The sequence below is a fragment of the Pollachius pollachius genome (genome assembly GCF_949987615.1).
Source record: "Pollachius pollachius genome assembly, chromosome: 6".
Classification (NCBI taxonomy): Eukaryota; Metazoa; Chordata; class Actinopteri; order Gadiformes; family Gadidae; genus Pollachius; species Pollachius pollachius.
Genome location: NC_136939.1, coordinates 19,357,535 through 19,377,831, shown reverse-complemented (window position 1 = coordinate 19,377,831; position 20,297 = coordinate 19,357,535). Strand labels below are relative to the sequence as shown.

Genomic DNA, 20,297 nt, shown 5'->3' with positions numbered 1-20,297 from the left:
ACCAACACCCGCAAGTAAACCCGTTTCTTAAAGGGCCTCTATTTCACCACCAAGTGTTGAGTGTGATAAGCCACTAGCAGCCGTTCTACAAACCAGCCCTGTGACTGGGTGGCAAGTGGGAGTGTCCAACTAGAGCAATCTACCGGCCAACCCAGGTGACTGAAGCAACTGGTTGATATATACATCATACCTCTAGCTGTGGATCCTCCCACTGGTGATGTCACCAGGCAACAGGGCAGGGCCGAGTTCAAACAGCCTCACATAAAACGGTAACATTATTATTGTAAACACATACGCATACTCACACACACACACACACACACACACACACACACACACACACACACACACACACACACACACACACACACACACACACACACACACACACACACACACACTCTCTATGTGCATGTTACCTATACATTTTCGCTTATTAAGTATTTGAAAGGCAAATTTCTTCTTCTATTTGGACCGAATCCAAAATATGTCATGAGTAAAGATGAACTGTTACATTTACATTCAAATCACACTGACGTGTCCACAAGGCTTGCGTTGCCTAAAGGGAATATTGCAATATTTCTAAAATAAAATAAACCTGGCTGACACACTATTTCTACTTCAACTTTTTTCATTATCAAACTAATATAGTTTATCAGAAACGATACCCTTGTGTAGTTTCTGACATTCCGGCGCTAGGACGGGATAATCAGGGCAAGTTGGGTCTGGTTCCCTATAGAGCCTTTTTTCTTTGTTTTTTTCTTTACAACTGAGCCTGTAGGCTTTCAGTTTCAACCTGCCTGCCTCTCCTGCCCCCCATCTCGTCTCATATCTGCTATGGGGCTGTTTGTACTGCCTCTGCAGCCGCAGGGGAGGAGCATGCACCGGGGAGCAGGACTGGTAGGACTGGTAGGACCGGTTCCAGACGCTCCGGTCCTGCGCTGACTGTGTGTGTGGGAGTGGATTCCTTTCACAGGTAGACCGTTTAAAGACTGTTTTGGGAATGTATAATGGTAGTTGTATGTCCTGTCTTAACATTGGAAGCTATCGAGAAAGATTTAGTTTTTGATTGATTTCTATTTTCTGTCGGCAAAGGGGCGTTGTCAAGCGAACAGTACAGGTGAGTTTGAGTGAGTGTTTCAGTCGAGGCTTTTTACATGTGTGGGGAATCCTCCCAGCCTTGAATCTCAATCCTCTGTTCCCAGTGAAACCTGCTTGGTGTTTTGGTATTTTGGTATTTTAAGCATGTATTACCTTAAGTACGAATGAATAAGAACTTTATTAACACTTTAATTTCAAATGGCAATTTGAAATTAGATTTATTATCACTCTTAAATAATCTACACAGATGATTCAATAGATTATATTGGTTGGGGGAGGACATTGTTTTGTATACTGGTGGTATTACCTTAAATATCACTTCACATTCTCTGAGACAGCGTGTCAGAGAGCTTTGGAATGCCAACCATTTCTCCTTTCTTCGTTTATCTGTTTATCTACATCACAGAATCATATGCAAAACAATACAATTACAAAGAATTCACGTGTTATCTCTGTCTGAGGAAGCAGCAGTAGGCTGTATACTATAAATGCAAAGCAATAGTATTAACATCAATGATACTACTACTAATAATAATAATAATAATAAGAAGAAGAAGAACAATGCAAATAATTATAATATCAACAAAAAGAATGCAATAATAACGCCAAATGAAACAAAAAAATGGGGTAAGACATATATGCTATACTCTGCTACTTAATGCTGCTAAACTTAACTATTGCATATCTCCAGTCTCAAAATTGAAACATTCCAGTCACGAGGACTAAGGCATGGCTGAGTCTTAGTGTATGACGTTATAGACAGGAAACACCTACCTTAATCCAGACATAATGAAATAGCTAGGTTGCCCTCTACTTTGTTGTCCAAGAGATAAACTAGGTAATGATTTACTTTACTCCGATTGTAGATTTCCTGGCTATTGTTTATCAGTGTTGTTTAATGATTTTACTCCTTTTGGTATGTGCTTCACACTGTATGTGCTTCCCTTCTATAAAATCCTCAAATTATTTGCTCAAAGATTATGCATACAATTTTTTTTTTTGCTACATAAGTGTTCAATCAAACAGATAACACAGACTCAACATTAATAGTTTGTTTTAAGAACATTCATTATAGTCACATTTCCTATTGTTATACCATTGCAATGTACTTACCTTTTACAAAGCGTTAAAAAATAAAATCCTTAATTGCCAATTCAATTTCTGTGTGAGAGGCAGGGACTCAATCACGTTGTATGGTGTTGACCCTCATCAATCAAGGGATGAAAAGTGGTCTGAATAACAGTGCTCTCCAAGCGTTACCAGATGGGTGACTCTATTTTTCCTCCTCTGTGGCCTGACAGGAGTTCATCAGGGTAGGGTTGTGGTTTGACTTGCAGATCCCCAGTGTCTGCAGACTAGCTGAGTGAACGCCAGAGCAAGATGATATCTATCCGCTACCTGCTCCTTAATGACCTGTCTCTGTATTCACTGTCTAACCCCTACCTGCTCCTTAATGACCTGTCTCTAGATTCACTGTCTAATCCCTCCCTGCTCCTTAATGACCTGTCTCTGTATTCACTGTCTAACCCCTCCCTGCTCCTTCATGACCTGTCTCTGTATTCACTGTCTATCCCCTACCTGCTCCTTAATGACCTGTCTCTGTATTCACTGTTTAACCCCTACCTGCTCCTTAATGACCTGTCTCTGTATTCACTGTCCAACCCCTAGCGTTTGCTAGATGACTAGCTTTGCTTTCTAGCTCCATCAGAGAGATAGTCATTAACACAGTCATGGTTAGGAGTTTGATTCCCTCTTGGGCTTCCCATGCTTATAATGTGCATTCATGCTATTGTAAGATGGTGTAGATGAAAGACAATTGCATATATTTCTACCAAAGTTAATATTAGGAGCTATTGGAATATATGTTGGCAGGTGGTAGGTTGATTTAGTTTGGCCTTTTCAAACAACTTTGACTGCTGTATCTATGTGCTATATCGACTACTTATCGGCAGAAGTCTTAGGAAAAGTTCGTTTTTATTTTGGTATACGATAATTTGGACTACTAGACTCATGAAAACAACACTTCTAGGTTATGTCATTTGTGTGTTTCTTTTTAAAGATTATATTTCACAAAGGAGAGGGAGTGGAAAGAGGAGGGAAGGATTTGATGGAATCGAAATTTATCATCTTTGATCGAGACAGTAGAAAAAATAAAAATTGTGTACACAATCCAATTTGGACTCATTCATTCTCAGCAAGCATGACATGCTTTTACAGAGTTTCCACTAAAATAAACAGTTATCTCCCCTATGACCCCTATGATAAGTTTAAAAACTGTCCCTTCTGGAATGTTCCCTCCTCAGGGTAAAGCATGGATTATACCAAGAGGACAGGGAAAGGGGGGTGGAGGGGGGCGACGATTGCCTTTCAGAAGGCCTTGGTCATTTTCCCTCAGAAAGACAAGGACAGAGGTCAGCACCATGATGAGGGAGTCTATATAAGGCGGACGCCATATCCCCCTCGCTAATCGTCTCCTTCTGGACTGTTCCGCAGACCTTTCCACTGGCTGCACCATGTTCTCCTCCTCCACGCCCTACAAGAACCAGAGCTACGACAAGCTGAAGAGGAGATGCCTCGAGGACAAATCCCTGTTCGAGGACCCAGAGTTCCCCACCACCGACAAGTCCTTGTTCTTCCGGAAACCCCTGCCTGGCCGGGTGGAGTGGAAGAGGCCCGGGGTGAGTGCGGTCGCTGGGGTGGTCGTGGTGGCAGGGCGAGGAGATATGGCGGGGAGTGACAGAGTAGCATCAATCAGTTGGGGCGTTTGACTCCCGAACTGAAAGGTTCTAGGTTCGAAAGCCCAGTTTAAGAAGGCTACCTGTAGGCATCCTTGAGCAAGATGCTCTGGACCCTACCTGCTCGTTAAAATGTACAAATAAATAAAGTTAATTGTTTTGGATGAAAGTCTCTGCTAAAGAGTAAATATAGAACTAAAATATATCACATTAATAATGTGTAATTGTATGCATATATGGAATAGTTAATTATAATTATAATTATACACTATTTACTGTAAGTAACCCCGCCTAATAAGGTTAGTGACTCAAGCTATTCCTTTGTCTTTATTGTTTGGATAATTTTAAGGCCTTATCTTCTCATCCTAAATCATTCAGACAGTGGTTGAGAGGAACATTTTTCATGAAAATACAATACTCCTACCAATAAGAAACAAAATTTCTGTCTGAGAGCTGTCTAGGAGCTAAAATATTGTGAATGTTACTCCCGAGGTATTTCCATTTTAGCCAGAAGGCCAGGTCACACATTTGTTGGCAGTTGCAATGAGTAAGGATAGGTTGTTTAATGTTCCCTGGAGTAATTAAGTAATTCAATCCTCTCACAGTGATAGTGATAGCTCTAGCCTGGCCTGTTAGACATCACTGCTGTTATGAAAAGTCGAATATAACCGGCTAGACCTTAGAAGAGAACACTTATTGTCACCCGCCTAGCCTATATCAATAAAGCTTACAATATTTGTACATTTCAGCTATTACTCATTCTTCTTCCCTATTAATCATAATCATACCCCGCTAAAACCTTCTTTTTTTTTAATGAAACAACAAACAATGTTATTGAAACAATAAAAGACGGAACAGAATCTCTTGCTGCTACTACATTAGGGGTACATCATGTTTTGAAGCGTTCCATTACTTGTATATCACATAAGTAACACAAACCTACAATCTTTGACTTTATTATGATTGCGTTACGTGAGTAACCGTCTTGACATTATTGACCTTCATGATGTTATCCTCCCAGGAGATCAGCAGCGAGCCTCACCTGTTCGTAGAAGGCATCAGCGCGCACGACCTGCACCAGGGGCTTGTGGGTAACTGCTGGTTCGTGGCAGCATGCTCCTGCCTGGCTCTGAAACCGCAGCTGTGGAAGAAGGTATGATTCAGCAGTGGACCCAACCCCCGCTGTTTGCTTTTCTTTCGAGGAGGTTAATTACATACAGGCTTAGACTTAATTAAGCTAGGCAAAAAACAGATCTTGAGAAAGACGACTTGTGTCAGTGGCATATTGTTGGGTTGACTAGCCCCTAGCTCTACGTAGAACTGACAGTAATTGTGCTGCTTATATGCAATGTGCTACAGTTAGTGTGTGTGTGTGTGTGTGTGTGTGTGTGCGTGTGTGTGTGTGTGTGTGCACTTCCAGGTAATACCCGACCATGATGAGCAAGAGTGGGACGCCAAACGGCCCGAGAACTACGCCGGGATCTTCCACTTTCAGTTCTGGATCTTCGGGGAATGGCTGGACGTAGTGGTGGACGACAGACTGCCCACCATCAACGGGGAACTCATCTACTGCCACTCCAAACCCAACAACGAGTACTGGAGCGCTCTGCTGGAGAAAGCCTACGCCAAGTCAGTGGCCTGTAGGCAGTAATCGAGTTGTAAAAAAAAAGCCAGGGGGATGGTGGATTTTAACTTTTAGGGACAGATCATTTGTGCTGATGACAGCGCATATGTTGAGAGACCAACGGTGTGATAATTATTATTATTATTATTATTATTATTATTATTATTATATATTTTATCCCCAAAAACGCAGCTGATCGGACGCATCACACGATTCGGAGGCATGCATCACATTTAAGGATTTTAAAAACTGATTCTTATTCTATTTTTTCAAAAATGCATTCGGCAGAGAAGGGAGACTAGCGTTGCTCACGGGTTGGAATGAAAGGGAGAAAAGGGGACAGAGTTGTCTGCGGAAGCGATAGCTACCAGCGTCTGTCTCGTTCGGTGTGGAATGAGAGCTCGTTAAGGCACTATTGCGCAAGTACGCAGGCGCGCAGCAAGCGTGCCTGCGTGCTAGAGCAATAGCATACTGCCCGAGAATGCAGTAACGCTGTCAAATCTGTCCCTGGGAAAAGTAACGTTGCACCGAATTGAAAAAGGAAACCGCTATAATGAAATAGTGGTAATATTTCCACATTAATAGATAAAATAACAGGGGATGGGAAGGAGGGATGGCTGTTTCAGAAGGGGGATGATTTTGATCATTTTAATTCCAAAGGGGGATGTCATCCCCCCTCATCTCGAGTGCTGCCTGTAGGCCTTCACTCAACTCCACAAACAGAAATATAAAGGTTCAGGCAGACCACTCTGATGAAGAGTAAATATGTGTCAGCCAGGGACACACATTTGTATTGGGTGGTATGGCTCTGTTCTGGAAACATCCCCGCCCATACGAAAAGCAATAAAGTAACCCCTCAGAGGAATACAGCACTGAAAGCAACATGATATTCACATCAAGCCAATCTATTAATAAAACTTGATCACAGTTCCAAGGGCTAAACAGGCTGCATTATGTTAGCCCCCCAAGTCCCTTAATCTCAGGGAAGAAACCTTGGGAAGGAACCCAGAAAGAGGGATCTCTCCTCCAGGGACGGCCAGGAGGGCAGTCGGTGCCATATTGGGTAGAAGGGTAGCATAACAAGCAAGTTATAAGCACGACTAACGATATGGTTGAGTTCAGTTCCTTAATTTACATTTACATTAAAAGGGATTTTGCTGACGCCTTTATCCAAACCGACTAACAACCATTCCTTCACCGTTCGCATAGTGGAGTCGACCCCTCAGGGCGACAGCCAGCTGTTCAGGAGCATTGAGGGTGAGGTGTCTTGCTCAGGGACACCTCGACACTCAGCTAGGAAGGGCCGGGGTTCAAAACCAGCAACAATCCGGTTACCAGCCAACCCGCTCTTCCTCCTGAGCTACCGCCTCCCTTCAGTTCCCCTGTGTGACCCTTCTCCCGCGCGTCTCCAGGCTGTCCGGGTGCTATGAGTCCCTGGAAGGCGGGAACACGGGGGACGCCATCGTGGACTTCAGCGGCGCCGTGGCGGAGAGCATTAGCCTGGAGAAGGAGGCCTTCTACAAGGAGCCGGAGAAGGAGGAGCGTCTTTTTGAGGACCTGCTGAAGGTGTCCGAGCGGGGAGGCCTCATCAGCTGCTCTATCAAGGTCTGTTCTGCTGGCAAACCGTCAGCCCATTGGTTCTGGAGTCGGTGGAGGGGTTGGTCGATTAGTTGATTGGTCGACTGACTCATCTATCGAGGGCCGATCGGTCGGTAATCAGGCGGTTGATTGATCAATAAGTACTTGCTTACCATTTTCATTATTATGAGGCTTTGTAAACTAAATGAGAAATCCCAAATATAATTAATTGAACTGTTAACGGCATTTCACGCTGTTTGACGTACTCATGGGCCGGGCTTAGATTTTTAACTTTGCTAACTTTATCCAGGCGTCACCAAATGAAATCGAGCTGAAGATGGCCAATGGGCTGGTGAAGGGCCACGCCTACTCTGTGACGGCTGTGAAGAGGGTGCGATTGGGCCACGGGCTGGTCGCCTACTTCAAGAATGAGACCATCCCCCTGATCCGCATGAGGAACCCCTGGGGCAAGATCGAGTGGAGGGGAGACTGGAGTGACAGGTGAGGTCGACCACTCCTGGAGAGAAGGGGGGCGGGGTCGATACAATTTGATAGTATTGTTTTTAGTTGTCTTGAGTGGTTTAGTGAAAGTGAAAGATATTGATTCAAATGTTTCGGTTTGCATTTTATGGAAGAGGATTAGGGACACATCACAATTCTTATTTAGACTTTAAACTCATACAAAAAACAAAAATAAACAAAAAGTAACTTGCTTCCATCCGACTTCTTCGGTCAGTGTGCAGTTCTAGGAAAGTCTTAGTTCTCCTTTATGTTGCAAATTGACTCACTGAACTGAGCCTGTAAGGAATTGACCTCCTTTAGCCTGTGAGATTTACCCTGTGAGTTAAAGTCCGACTTCTGACTTTAATCTCAGAACTCAAAAAACAATGTGGCCCTTGTCCTCTTCCGTCAATTTTTGATGAGAACGTACGTTATTAAAATGCGTAAGATATAATAAAAACGTTGAGAAAACAGGAAGAAATATAGTTTACGATTATAATACAAATGTACTGACACAGAATCAATGGAATGGCCCTCAGTGTGACTTGAAACCACGATATTGTGCTTTATAAATCATTATGATTGTTTGATTTATTTATCTTTTACATATGGATGACTGACAAACTCTTATTTTGCCATGCAGCTCTGACCAGTGGAAGACGGTGGGGGACATGGAGCGAGCCAACCTGGGCATCACGGTGGAGGATGACGGAGAGTTCTGGTGCGCTCCCTCTACTTTGTATTTAAGACATGCTTTTATTTTGAAATGTACCAAGTAGGATACATTTGACGACTCCCATCTGAAAGCTAGTGGGTTGGATCCTCAGTGTCCCCTGTATTCTTTTGTAGGTATCCTAGAGCAAGTTGCTCTAACCCTTACCTGCTCCTTAATCACATGTATCTGAATGATTTAAGAGTTAAATATTATTAGATCCAAAGGAAATGGGAAGTATGGTCTAATAACTAAGTTTGTGATTACACTTTCAATAAACTGCTTTGGTCAGGGATTATGGGCCAGTGTTGTCACTCGTTCATTGTTTATGATTGGTCTGTGGTTGTAATCTGAAGTAGTTTTTTGTGATTCTGCCATTTGTTATGATTCGGTTAGTGATTGTTATTCAGTGAGCGGTTGTGATTTTGGAAGTATTTGTTGTATTGTTTTGGTCAGTGATGTGCTTATGTCAGTGATGTAATTCGGTCATTGAATGTTATTCAGTCAGTGATGTGATTTGTTCAGTTATTGTGATTCGGTCAGAGGTTGTCAATCGGTCAGTGATTGTGATTCACTCAGGGATTGTGATTGGGTCACTGATTGTGATTTGGTAAGTGATGTGATTGGGTCAGTGATTGTGAATCGGTTGGTCAGTGATTGTGATTCGGTCAGAGGTTGTGATTCAGTCAGTGATGTGATTCAGTCAGAGGTTGTGATTCAGTCAGTGATGTGATTCAGTCAGAGGTTGTGATTCAGTCAGTGCTGTGATTCGGTCAGTGGTGGTGACTTGGTCAGTGCGTTGGTCCTTTCAGATCGATCCTTGCAGACCAATCGGGTGTCTCTTGTGTGTTTCCTCACAACTGCAGGATGGCCTTCACAGACTGGTGTAAGCACTTCACGGAAGCCGACGTCTGCCGCCTCATCAACACCTCGGTGGTGAGCCTGCAAAAGACCTGGCACGAAGTGATGTTTCATGGGAGCTGGACCAAGCACGCCGAGCCGCTGAGGAACCGCTGTGGCGGCTGCGCCAACCACAAGGCTACCTTCCTGCAGAACCCGCAGGTGTGTGTGTGTGTGTGTGTGTGTGTGTGTGCGTGTGTTTGTGCACATGACTGCGTGTACGAAGTGCACACATGAGATTCACGCAACTAGGCCAGAGCGGATCCACTCTTATGTGGTGGAACCAATAGAACCACACAGGATAAAATAATCAGCGGAGGATCTAAGCAGTTATTATATGGGATTGTGAAACGGGAAGATAAATCGACACCGGCTTGACTCATAGGGTTGTGTTTTTCTAACTGTTTTAAATGTGTTTGTCATTCAGTACCTGTTTGACGTGACGAAGGAGGAAGACGAGGTTCTGATCTCCTTGCAGCAGAGGGACATGAAGATCCACCGACAGATCGGCCAGGGGGAGAACCTCTACGTGGGCTTCTGTGTGTTCAAGGTAGGGCCGCATGTTTATGTCTAATCCCCCGCTGGAGAAACTTCACACGCCATTACAAACGGAGAGATGGCCAAACATGAAGCCTAACATGTGGTCGGGAAAGGTTGTGATATCGTTACAACTGCTCACTACTACATTATAAGAAAATACTGCTAATCTATGTGCAAATAGGGGACCTCGCTATCTCTAACCAATCGCTGAGGTTCTTTCAGTGCTCTCATTCGTCCTCATCACGTTGTATCTCCTGGACAAAGAACACGATTCTTTGCCTTAACATGAATCAGAGCGGAGGCTGTTCGCTTCGATCTGGAGTCGGGTGGTTTTAAAAAAAGACCTGTAGCAACTTATTATGTTCTAATATGAGCTGCGTCATAGAGGTGAGACTTCAAGGCCGGCCGCCTCATCAACGGTGGAGAATAAACACAATACCGGCTATAGAAACAGTTGCTGGGAGGATGTGAATGAGTGACTCACCCTTTTCATAGAAAATGGTGACACAAATGTTGGTTTATGCAGCTATAAAGCAAGGAAACAAATTTATTTAGAAGGTTTCTTTTCGATACACTATAGTGTTGTTTGCTCATACACAAGCACAGTTATAAAGTTAAGTTTTTAGTAAGTGAAAGAAAGCTGTAACATTTTAAATTGGACATGGAAACAATGGATAATAGTCTAGACATGTTGGGACTAGTCCAGTCAAAGCGTGTAGAAAGTAATTTCAATAAACATCTCCAAAATAAGCATTTGAGTTCTACAATGTTTGTCTGGGCTTTGGGCCATTGGTCCAATATTCATGAATTGATTCAGGAGGGATGCATTTTGCTTTCTTCTCCCAGAAGACAGATGGATTTGGCAGCATTTCGTGTTCTCAAACTGTTTTCTGAACAAACACAGAGCACTGGCCGGTATTTTGCACTCAGATGTAGCTGTGATAGTTTTTTACCAGAAAAGGAAACCTCATGTTTCAACCAGTTGCTAAGTTCTAAATGATTCTACACAAACCATGCCCTTGGCCCAGCATATTGTTCCAAGCTCAATAACGGCAGAAAACAATGCAGGTTTAAAAGGACTGCTCCTTTGAAATTAAAAACTGTTTGACCATCTTTATAAAGAGACATGGTTGTTTCCCACATTATTATACTTTTATCTCTGAATCTCTTGAGATTTAACTTAGTACTTAGTACAGCTCAGAAAAAATAACATTCATTAAATGGGTGAGTGTGTATGCCAACCTGGATTACTTTTTCCAAATTTTGTTTTAACCAGTGCTTAGAAGATGTCAAAGTATCACTAGTATCAATCAAATCAGTCATAATTCAAAACAGATTAAGCTGTAGAATTTATGTATATCAGCAGGAAGTTCCAATCAGAAAACCCGCACAGACACACAGACACAAAGACACAGACACACAAACACACCCTTTGTTTCACATGCTAAATGTGGACTGTACCTTAATTTGGATCAATATCATTACAATATGAACCCCTCTTTGTCAGGGAAGGTCTTTGGTTATTCTTTTTAAAACGACACCTCAATACAAACACAAGAACAGGACCTCGATAGTGTTCACAGGCTTAAAGACCCACCAGGCCCCACGTGACTGATGTCTGTTTCGAGATATGGGATCCGATATGGGCATGGAGCTGGTTATGTTCAGTAACACCATGTGGGCTGTTATCAGCTCTGTAGAGGTTGTATGTGGGCTGCCAAGTCCAGTTACTGGGGTTGGAAAAGCCGGGCAGTGTCCCTCTCTGTGTGGGACCCTGCAAGAGATGTGAAATATCATAGGACCATTGTAAATGTAGTTATATGTTGGTAGGAAAGTCCCACAACGTTTCTCACGCAAGACTTGGCCAAGCAACGTTTTCATTACGGTATATGACGTTGATTCCCTCACTCCAGTCCTTAACATGACCTGATTATAAGGTGGGAAAAATATAGATTACCTCTCCCTAAGAAACCTCATTCCTTCTCAGCTCTGGCACAACATGTCTCTCTTTTGGCGTTTCACTTTTAGTATCTGTGAGTCAAATCAGACAAGTGTGAACAGATCACTCTAGCACACAGCCCTACAAGCATATGTTTCAACAAAAGGCCCCACCAAGCCAATTCAGATTAGTAAAACAGTGTTGGAATGGGGGTTCATATCTGGAGTGATGGTCAGAGGAGAGTTCCTCCACTGATTAGACTGAAGGCGAGAAGGTGAAAAGAGAGAGGAAAAAAAGCTGGCAATGAGAGCTGTCTGCAGCCAATTCTGGCCAGAGAGAGAGAGAGAGAGAGAGAGAGAGAGAGAGAGAGTGCTTGTGTGGAAAAGGACTGGGTCAATATGAGGTCATAGGGCCAGAGACCAGACTCATATTTTACCTAGGACCACGTATATAAGTGCCCCCCCAAATCAGATTTGGAAAGATCTGATTCAATATGCAGTGTGTTTAGTTTAAATATAATTAGCGAGATCATATGTAGCCATAATCATAAAATGGATTTGGGTTGATCAAGCTTAAACACATTATATGGGCAACACAAGTCATCTCTCAACAGCATCGCAGTGGTGTTCCCTTTCCTGCCACTCGGGGGCACTCCACTAAGGTGTATACAACTACGTTCACAACATGACTTCACCACTGCCTGAATGTAACCCTAACCAGGATGTGTTGGACAATCCAATGTAATTTCCAGACTAAGGGAATTCGATTTTAAAAGCTTGAATGAAATTATTATTTTGGGTTTATGACATGATTATTATTTTATTAAATAAATGAATATCGATTATTTAAATAATTAATAGGATATGATGTTGACTAATCATTTAAATTAAGCACTGAAGCCAAATTGAGTCTTCAGAAAAACCTGTTTACAGTTCCTCCTGATTGACCCATTTTCCTCTTTCATCTTTGACCCATATTGACTGTAAAATCGCTTGTATTTTTCTTTTTCTCCCCCTAAACAGGTGGAAGAGAACAGAAAATATCGCATGCATGACGTCTTCACCCAGAAATGCGTGGAGACGTCCGCGTACATAAACGCGCGCACCGTGTTCATGCGCTGCATGCTCACCAGGGGGCGCTACGTCCTCTTCCCCACCACCTTTAAACCACAGGTTCTGGGCGAGTATATGATCCGCGTTTTCACCGACGTGGACGCGTTTTGCAGGTAAATGTGCACCAGGTGACTGAACTAAAGGTCTCTACAAGTCAATATATCCAATTGGCAGTAGGCCTATGTGGTGTGAAATTAATGACCTCAAGATTGGGTTGACATTGAAATTATAGATGTGACACACACTTCTGGTAAAGAATTAATGGAATTTGACCATTACTGGTGAAAGGAGTTGGGTAGTGATGTAAATTATTTTAGTCTATTCTACCTCTGATGACCTGTTTCAAGGTAACAACAGTTATGAATGGTTTCTTCTCCACATAATGGACAACACCATATAAGGATTTTGTAGATTTTGTAGATAAGTTAAAGATTACAAACATGACCACTTCCGCTAAAGCCAAGACAGACCAAAGGTTTACCTGGGTAATTAGAACATGTAGGCGTGGCTTTTGTACCATTCCGCCCACTCCCAATATAACTGTTTGTTTACCTGTGTTCGGGAGATGCTTCATGAACCACCTCCAGAACGCAAGCCCGTTTACCTTTCTGCCTCTGTTAGAATAAACCACGTGCTGAACATTTACCACTCTCCGAGTCATACCTAGCCCGGGACGACCATACCACAAAGGATCTAAATAGTTTTTCATCAGTAGCTATCCAGGTTTATCTCCAAGTCTATTTTGATGTTTAGATTATATATAAATTCCCTTAAACCTGTACTTTTTAACATTGTCACTGCAGCCATCACTTGTTGTTCATTGAATAAGTCCCGCCCACCCAGGACTTGATGAACAAGTAGTACTTGAATTAATAAGTAGTTAATCCTGCCAATTATTCAGGCCTTCACCTCCCCTTACTTACCCCTCAGCATGTGCGTTGGCTGGAGCTTGATCATGGCAGCACTCATGGTTCTCTGTGTTCCCCCCAGGGAGCTGACCGAGGACAAGCCCAGGACCCGGTGCTGGAGTGCCTTTGTGGGCTACCCCCAGCTGGTCACCCACCTCTACGTGCACGCCGCCGAGGGCCTGGAGAACCAGGACAACCCCGGAGGTCAGGGCTCCTTCTGGAGAACCTCTCTGTCACAATGCATGCATCAAGCGTTAGATCAGTGTTTCCCAGCCTTCGGCGGGGGGGGCCGGCCCCACACGTGCAGATTGCAGACTTATTATAAGCACCAGATATTTGATGATACATTTTTGGGTAAAATAGATGAAAAAAAAGAAGTAGTTTGAAGGTCCTGAAGATTGTTTTCATACAAACAGGCCGTATGTGTCGTAACCATTAGCTAACCACGCCAAACCATTCTCACTGGTCACAATGATATTACTGACGTACGGTGATTAAAACAACACTGATAAAACAACATCGTGTCTGGGATAAGATGCAAGTTTTGGTCGCAAGACTTTTCTGACCAAAAACACAAGGTCACAGGCCTGAACCGGGAACCACTGTTGTACGTCGTTGTTGTCTCCTCACCTCATTCTTATTTTGTAGCACGGTTCTGTTCAGTAAGGCTCTGTCTGTGGATACTTTGTGTGTAGGAGCCGACCCCTACGTCATCATCTACTGTGAGGGCCAATCTGTGAAGTCGGTCATCCGCAAGGACACGCTGGCACCAGAGTTTGAGACCATGGCCATCTTCTACCGGAAGAATCCAAGGAAACACATTACTATACAGGTGAGATGGTGGAAACACCTCACTATAAAGGTGAGATGGGGGAAACACCTCACTGTACAGGTGAGATGGGTGAAACACCTCACTGTACAGGTGAGATGGGGGAAACACCTCACTGTACAGGTGAGATGGGTGAAACACCTCACTGTACAGGTGAGATGGGGGAAACACCTCACTGTACAGGTGAGATGGGGGAAACACCTCACTGTACAGGTGAGATGGGTGAAACACCTCACTGTACAGGTGAGATGGGGGAAACACCTCACTGTACAGGTGAGATGGGGGAAACACCTCACTGTACAGGTGAGATGGGTGAAACACCTCACTGTACAGGTGAGATGGGTGAAACACCTCACTGTACAGGTGAGATGGGTGAAACACCTCACTGTACAGGTGAGATGGGTGAAACACCTCACTGTACAGGTGAGATGGGTGAAACACCTCACTGTACAGGTGAGATGGGTGAAACACCTCACTGTACAGGTGAGATGGGTGAAACACCTCACTGTACAGGTGAGATGGTGGAAACACCTCACTGTACAGGTGAGATGGGGGAAACACCTCACTGTACAGGTGAGATGGTGGAAACACCTCACTGTACAGGTGAGATGGGTGAAACACCTCACTGTACAGGTGAGATGGGTGAAACACCTCACTGTACAGGTGAGATGGTGGAAACACCTCACTGTACAGGTGAGATGGTGGAAACACCTCACTGTACAGGTGAGATGGGGGAAACACCTCACTGTACAGGTGAGATGGGTGAAACACCTCACTGTACAGGTGAGATGGGGGAAACACCTCACTGTACAGGTGAGATGGTGGAAACACCTCACTGTACAGGTGAGATGGTGGAAACACCTCACTGTACAGGTGAGATGGGTGAAACACCTCACTGTACAGGTGAGATGGTGGAAACACCTCACTGTACAGGTGAGATGGTGGAAACACCTCACTGTACAGGTGAGATGGGGGAAACACCTCACTGTACAGGTGAGATGGTGGAAACACCTCACTGTACAGGGGAGATGGGGGAAACACCTCACTGTACAGGTGAGATGGTGGAAACACCTCACTGTACAGGTGAGATGGTGGAAACACCTCACTGTACAGGTGAGATGGTGGAAACACCTCACTGTACAGGTGAGATGGTGGAAACACCTCACTGTACAGGTGAGATGGGTGAAACACCTCACTGTACAGGTGAGATGGTGGAAACACCTCACTGTACAGGTGAGATGGTGGAAACACCTCACTGTACAGGTGAGATGGTGGAAACACCTCACTGTACAGGTGAGATGGGGGAAACACCTCACTGTACAGGTGAGATGGGTGAAACACCTCACTGTACAGGTGAGATGGTGGAAACACCTCACTGTACAGGTGAGATGGTGGAAACACCTCACTGTACAGGTGAGATGGGTGAAACACCTCACTGTACAGGTGAGATGGTGGAAACACCTCACTGTACAGGTGAGATGGTGGAACACCTCACTGTACAGGTGAGATGGTGGAACACCTCACTGTACAGGGGAGATGGGGTTGGGCTGGGCGTAGTAGTGGGTGGGCTGGTTGACTCCCAGCTGAAAGCTACTGGGTTAGAGTAGGCATCCTACATCAAGATGCCATAACTCCTTCATGCTCCTTTAAATCCTTTATAGCTGAATCGGTAGTACACTGCTAAAATAGTAAATCGTAAATAAGATGACATTGCTCTCTTAGCTGTTGGGCTATGTCCCAATAGCTCCCAATGAAGATTGATTGCATTCTCATGCCTTTGTATCATAATTCTCAGATGTCTGTTGAATCTACTTTGGTTGGAAAACCCATTTGCGTTATTGGCCTCATCAAATGTTGATTAACGGTGTTTGTTAATACAAACGGTACAAATGGTTGGGATTGGAATGATCTAATGAATCATTCGTAACAGATTGACACACTTTATCTGAGCCCGAACAAACCCCCGGGAAAGAGGAGGCTGCTTAGAGCCTTTGGGATGGATGTGGCTCCACCCTAATCCTCTGGTCCACTCTCCCACTGTATGCTGTGTGCTGGTTCTCCCCCCCGGGCTGTGAAGGTGTGGAACAGCAACCCGGTGAAGGATGAGTTCCTGGGCCAGGTGGTCCTGGCGGGCGGGGTCAAGGACACCACAGAGCCCCAACGGCTCAGGCTGAGGAAGAGGGGCAGCCGCATGGCCGACGAGATGCCCGGCACCATCAGCCTGCGCATCGTCACCTCCACCCAGCTCCTCGACATGTAACCCCGGCAACCGCCGATGCCCCAGGCCAAGCGGATCGCCTCATGATCGCGGCGGGGATGCTAAGTGGGTGTTTGAGAGTGCGTTTAAGGAGAGAGAAAGTAGTTTACAGCAGAATGTAAAAGCCAGGTACAGTGCTGGACTGAATAGGGGTGTTCAAACGAATGGTCTCTGATGTTGTTCTGAAGTCTACAGCCACTTACACCGAACAAGTCTGTGCTGTAACCAAGCGTTACACAACGCGTTTACCAAAGTGGCGATTAAAGAGGAACAAAGAAACTAATATTAAACCCCACGGGATGTTTCTGATGAGCTCACACACGTGCCCTGTTTGCATAGTGAGTATATATATAGAGTATGATTATTATGGGTAGCCGTCTAGAGCTAGCTCTATGACGGTGAGACAGCCATTGAATGTGTAGCAGTTGGACCAAAGGCCTCCTTTTGGATTAGCTGTTTTGTAATACATTTTAAAAAAGTAGGCAATAAGCTGAACTAACTAACAACCTGAATGTCTTTACATCAATATTACCAGACAAAGATTAATCACCAAAGATATTGCTCATACTCACACTATATGCCTATTCAATAACACATCAAGCTGCTTGTAACTGATTATGATAATGCCAGAGTATATGCATACTTTATTATGTATCACTGTCTATGGCAAAACACAAACGTCTTTAATAGAATGTGAATAAAGCCAATGTTATCTATTGTACCGTAGCTGCCTTTTTTTTCCAAATTAGAATACAAATTCCTGAAAAACAAGAAGCCCAATAACCACACCAGCCTACACAGGATAGCCAACAAGTAACACTTTTCCTCTTTTTTATTTCGGTCCAGTCCCAAACTGCAATATTTTGTTTGATTTACACTCAAGACACAGTCATGCACAATTCAAAGTTCAAAAAGTCTATTGCTTCAACCACAATTAAAAATAGTTTATCCAAAACCCCACTTTCCCGCCGTTTTCTTCTTAAAGGGGAGGGGAAAAGGCCTGCTGAACAAAGCCGATGAATCAGCAGTTTTAACAAAGCTAGACAATATCCGAGTAGTAATGATAATAATAATAATAATAATTTAAAAAGAAACTTTTTTTTTGTTTTGTTTTCGTTGCGTTCTCTTGATACACATTAATAGAGGAGTCGTCACACCACGTGTACTGGTTCACACATTCAGAAGATAGGAATGTACAGGCGTCACCACGGTAACCAGATGCACAAGTCTGTCGGCCCGATTAAAGTTCATCCTTTGTGCTCATCGTTGAGAGCTGTACATGGGCAGAGGGTCCAGATGTCCCAAGACAAGCTACGTAGCATGTAGCTCTCTGTTGGGCGGACTTCACCCACCGCTAGCATAGATACACATATGCAATCGCTCCCAGGGGAAAGACCGCGTGACAAAACAATGAACGCGTTCGCCTGCTCCATCCCGACGAATCAAGTCCGAAAATCAAAGTTTATGATTCAGACGAGAAGAGACGGCTCGTGCCTTCTTTCCTTTCCTTCTTTTTTTCAGTTTCCAGGGTGCAAAACATTGAAAGATACATACCATATAGCAACCTGAATATTGTCAATTTAAGTTACATAATTCTGAAAAAAAGGGATTTCCCTTGTCATATTTACATACATACATACATATCCTAACAATCTTTACCCTATTGGAAGATGAAATATAATTTACAGTTGGTTGTTTTTTCCTCATGCACGTCCACTTCCTGCTGGACCTGCTCCTGCGTCAGGAGAGGGAGTCGTGATCTAGTGCAGGTCGAGGCAGCCCCCCCGCCCCTCTCACACTCATGCACGCGCAGACACACCCACACATACCCATACGCACAGAAAATGCCCGACTAAGCTAATTGTAATATTGACACAGTTTATAGTTGACTTATACACAAAGAGAGGAGTCACCACATATTATTGGGGTTCAGCTATACTAATACATTTTTGCTTCCATTCGCTCGTTAAGACTAGTACCAGTTTTAACCAAAGAGGACCACGCCCCCTGCAGGCGAGGGTCTGACAGTACACCATGTATGTACGAACGTCTGGCTACGCGTGACTACTTTAAAGACGGTACTACAATCATAAAAAACATGGCACCCACTACTTCAACAACCTCCTCTTGCGGGGGGGGGGGGGGGGGATGCCACTGATTTCCTCTCATGGTCACTGCCAAATGTCCCGCCCATTTTACAGAAACACACACACAGGAACAGACATTAAACTACGTCCAAGCTACAGCTCACGTACAACAAACCAAGAGACGATAGGGCACCGAAGCACAAGAGGCAACGTAGTAAACTCTGAGAGGTCATTGGATGAATGCGTTGTCTTTGAAGGCCGTACCATCCTAGCCAGGGAAACAGATGTGTGGTAAGGTACTCTGAAACCTCATGACTCGCCTTCAGAGCTTTTCAGCCTTACAACATTTTTTGTTAATGTTTGGACCACCAGTTTTCAGGAAAGTAGGTTGTAATGGAGGGTGGCAGAGCTTGACTTTACCCCGTATCTTTAAAGCCGGCTTGTAGGGACCAAATATCCTCTTAATTTCTTACCCTTAGTACAGAAAATCTGGAATTATCTTGTGGGAAATACACAGCGCTGTGTATACTCTGGGGATGGTGTTGAAATGCTCGCACTCAATAGGGTGACGTAACAATTTTACGAGGTCCATATGTGACCCATATGTGATGCATACTCGCAATTAAAAAACCTGCAAGTCATTTCTGGATGGAATTCCTCCATCCCAATTCCTCTTACATCAATACTTCCACTTCCTTAATAAATAGGCAGCCGTTCTGGCAGAATCTGGACATAAAATGATATCAAGTTGTTTCAGTTTTCTGAATGTCTTAATTAAATAAAAATAAGCTATCTAGAGAATCTAGGTTAACGTTGGTGAACTCCAGTGACCCCCATCCTCGAGGATGACTCAAAGGAAGGAAGGAGGAAACACCCAGCTTCAAGAGATACTCGTCTCACTAAACGACAAACCCCCGCCGCCAACACACACGCGCACCATGACCACAAATACCGCACACACAAATACCGCACACACATTCAAACACATGCACACTCCCCTGGGATGATAAGGGTTTCTAGAGGATGAACACTCTTGATCCAGAGTCATGCAGGCAAACACTGCGTTCAGAGTCTATCTCGTGTTCTCTCGCTCTCTCTCTCTCTCCCTCTCTCTGTCTGTCTGTCTGTCTCTCTCTCTCTCTCTCTCTCTCTCTCTCTCTCTCTCTCTCTCTCTCTCTCTCTCTCTCTCCCTCTCCCTCTCTCTGGCTCTCTCTCTCTCTCGCTCTCTCTCGCTCTCTCTCTCTCTCTTCAGAGTTTCATTGAACAGATGCAGATGTAGCTCACCCACTTCTACCGGGCCAGCAGTCACAGCACTGAGCCGAGAGCCGGCAACACTGTGAAGGAATTCTCAACGCTATTGGTCCCTCCGATCCCTCCTCCCCCCAAAGAAAACCACAAAGGAAAATGGAACACACCCATTTTGGTTTGTAGGGCAAACTCTATCCTCCCGAGGAGAGCATGTAGGACACAAGCA

The 20,297-nt window shown here is 44.2% G+C and overlaps 1 protein-coding gene across 2 annotated transcripts; it reads left to right on the top strand.

Moving 5' to 3' along the window:
* Positions 1–916: 916 nt before the first annotated feature.
* Positions 917–20,098, top strand: LOC307076765 (calpain-5-like). Of its 2 annotated transcripts, none has more exons than XM_079737874.1 (13): positions 917–976; positions 3,595–3,779; positions 4,858–4,989; positions 5,257–5,465; positions 6,873–7,065; positions 7,349–7,539; positions 8,183–8,260; positions 9,118–9,313; positions 9,579–9,701; positions 12,653–12,855; positions 13,733–13,854; positions 14,346–14,482; positions 16,557–20,098. In XM_079737874.1, exons 2-13 carry the CDS (start codon positions 3,615–3,617, stop codon positions 16,737–16,739), a joined length of 1,932 nt encoding a protein of 643 aa, XP_079594000.1. In that variant the 5' UTR covers positions 917–976; positions 3,595–3,614; the 3' UTR covers positions 16,740–20,098. The 2 variants fall into 2 exon arrangements, with proteins under 2 accessions (XP_079594000.1, XP_079593999.1); XM_079737873.1 differs by lacking the exon at positions 917–976 and adding an exon at positions 980–1,120.
* The last annotated feature ends 199 nt before the right edge of the window (positions 20,099–20,297 follow it).

What these genes read in the sequence shown, in the direction of transcription:
- LOC307076765 (XM_079737874.1), top strand. Translation starts at nt 3,615, where the DNA reads ATGTTCTCCTCCTCCACGCCCTACAAGAACCAGAGCTACGACAAGCTG. An exon ending in AGGGGAGACTGGAGTGACAG is followed by an intron (nt 7,540 to 8,182) that starts GTGAGGTCGACC and finishes TTTGCCATGCAG; the next exon opens with CTCTGACCAGTGGAAGACGG. An exon ending in CCTTCCTGCAGAACCCGCAG is followed by an intron (nt 9,314 to 9,578) that starts GTGTGTGTGTGT and finishes TTTGTCATTCAG; the next exon opens with TACCTGTTTGACGTGACGAA.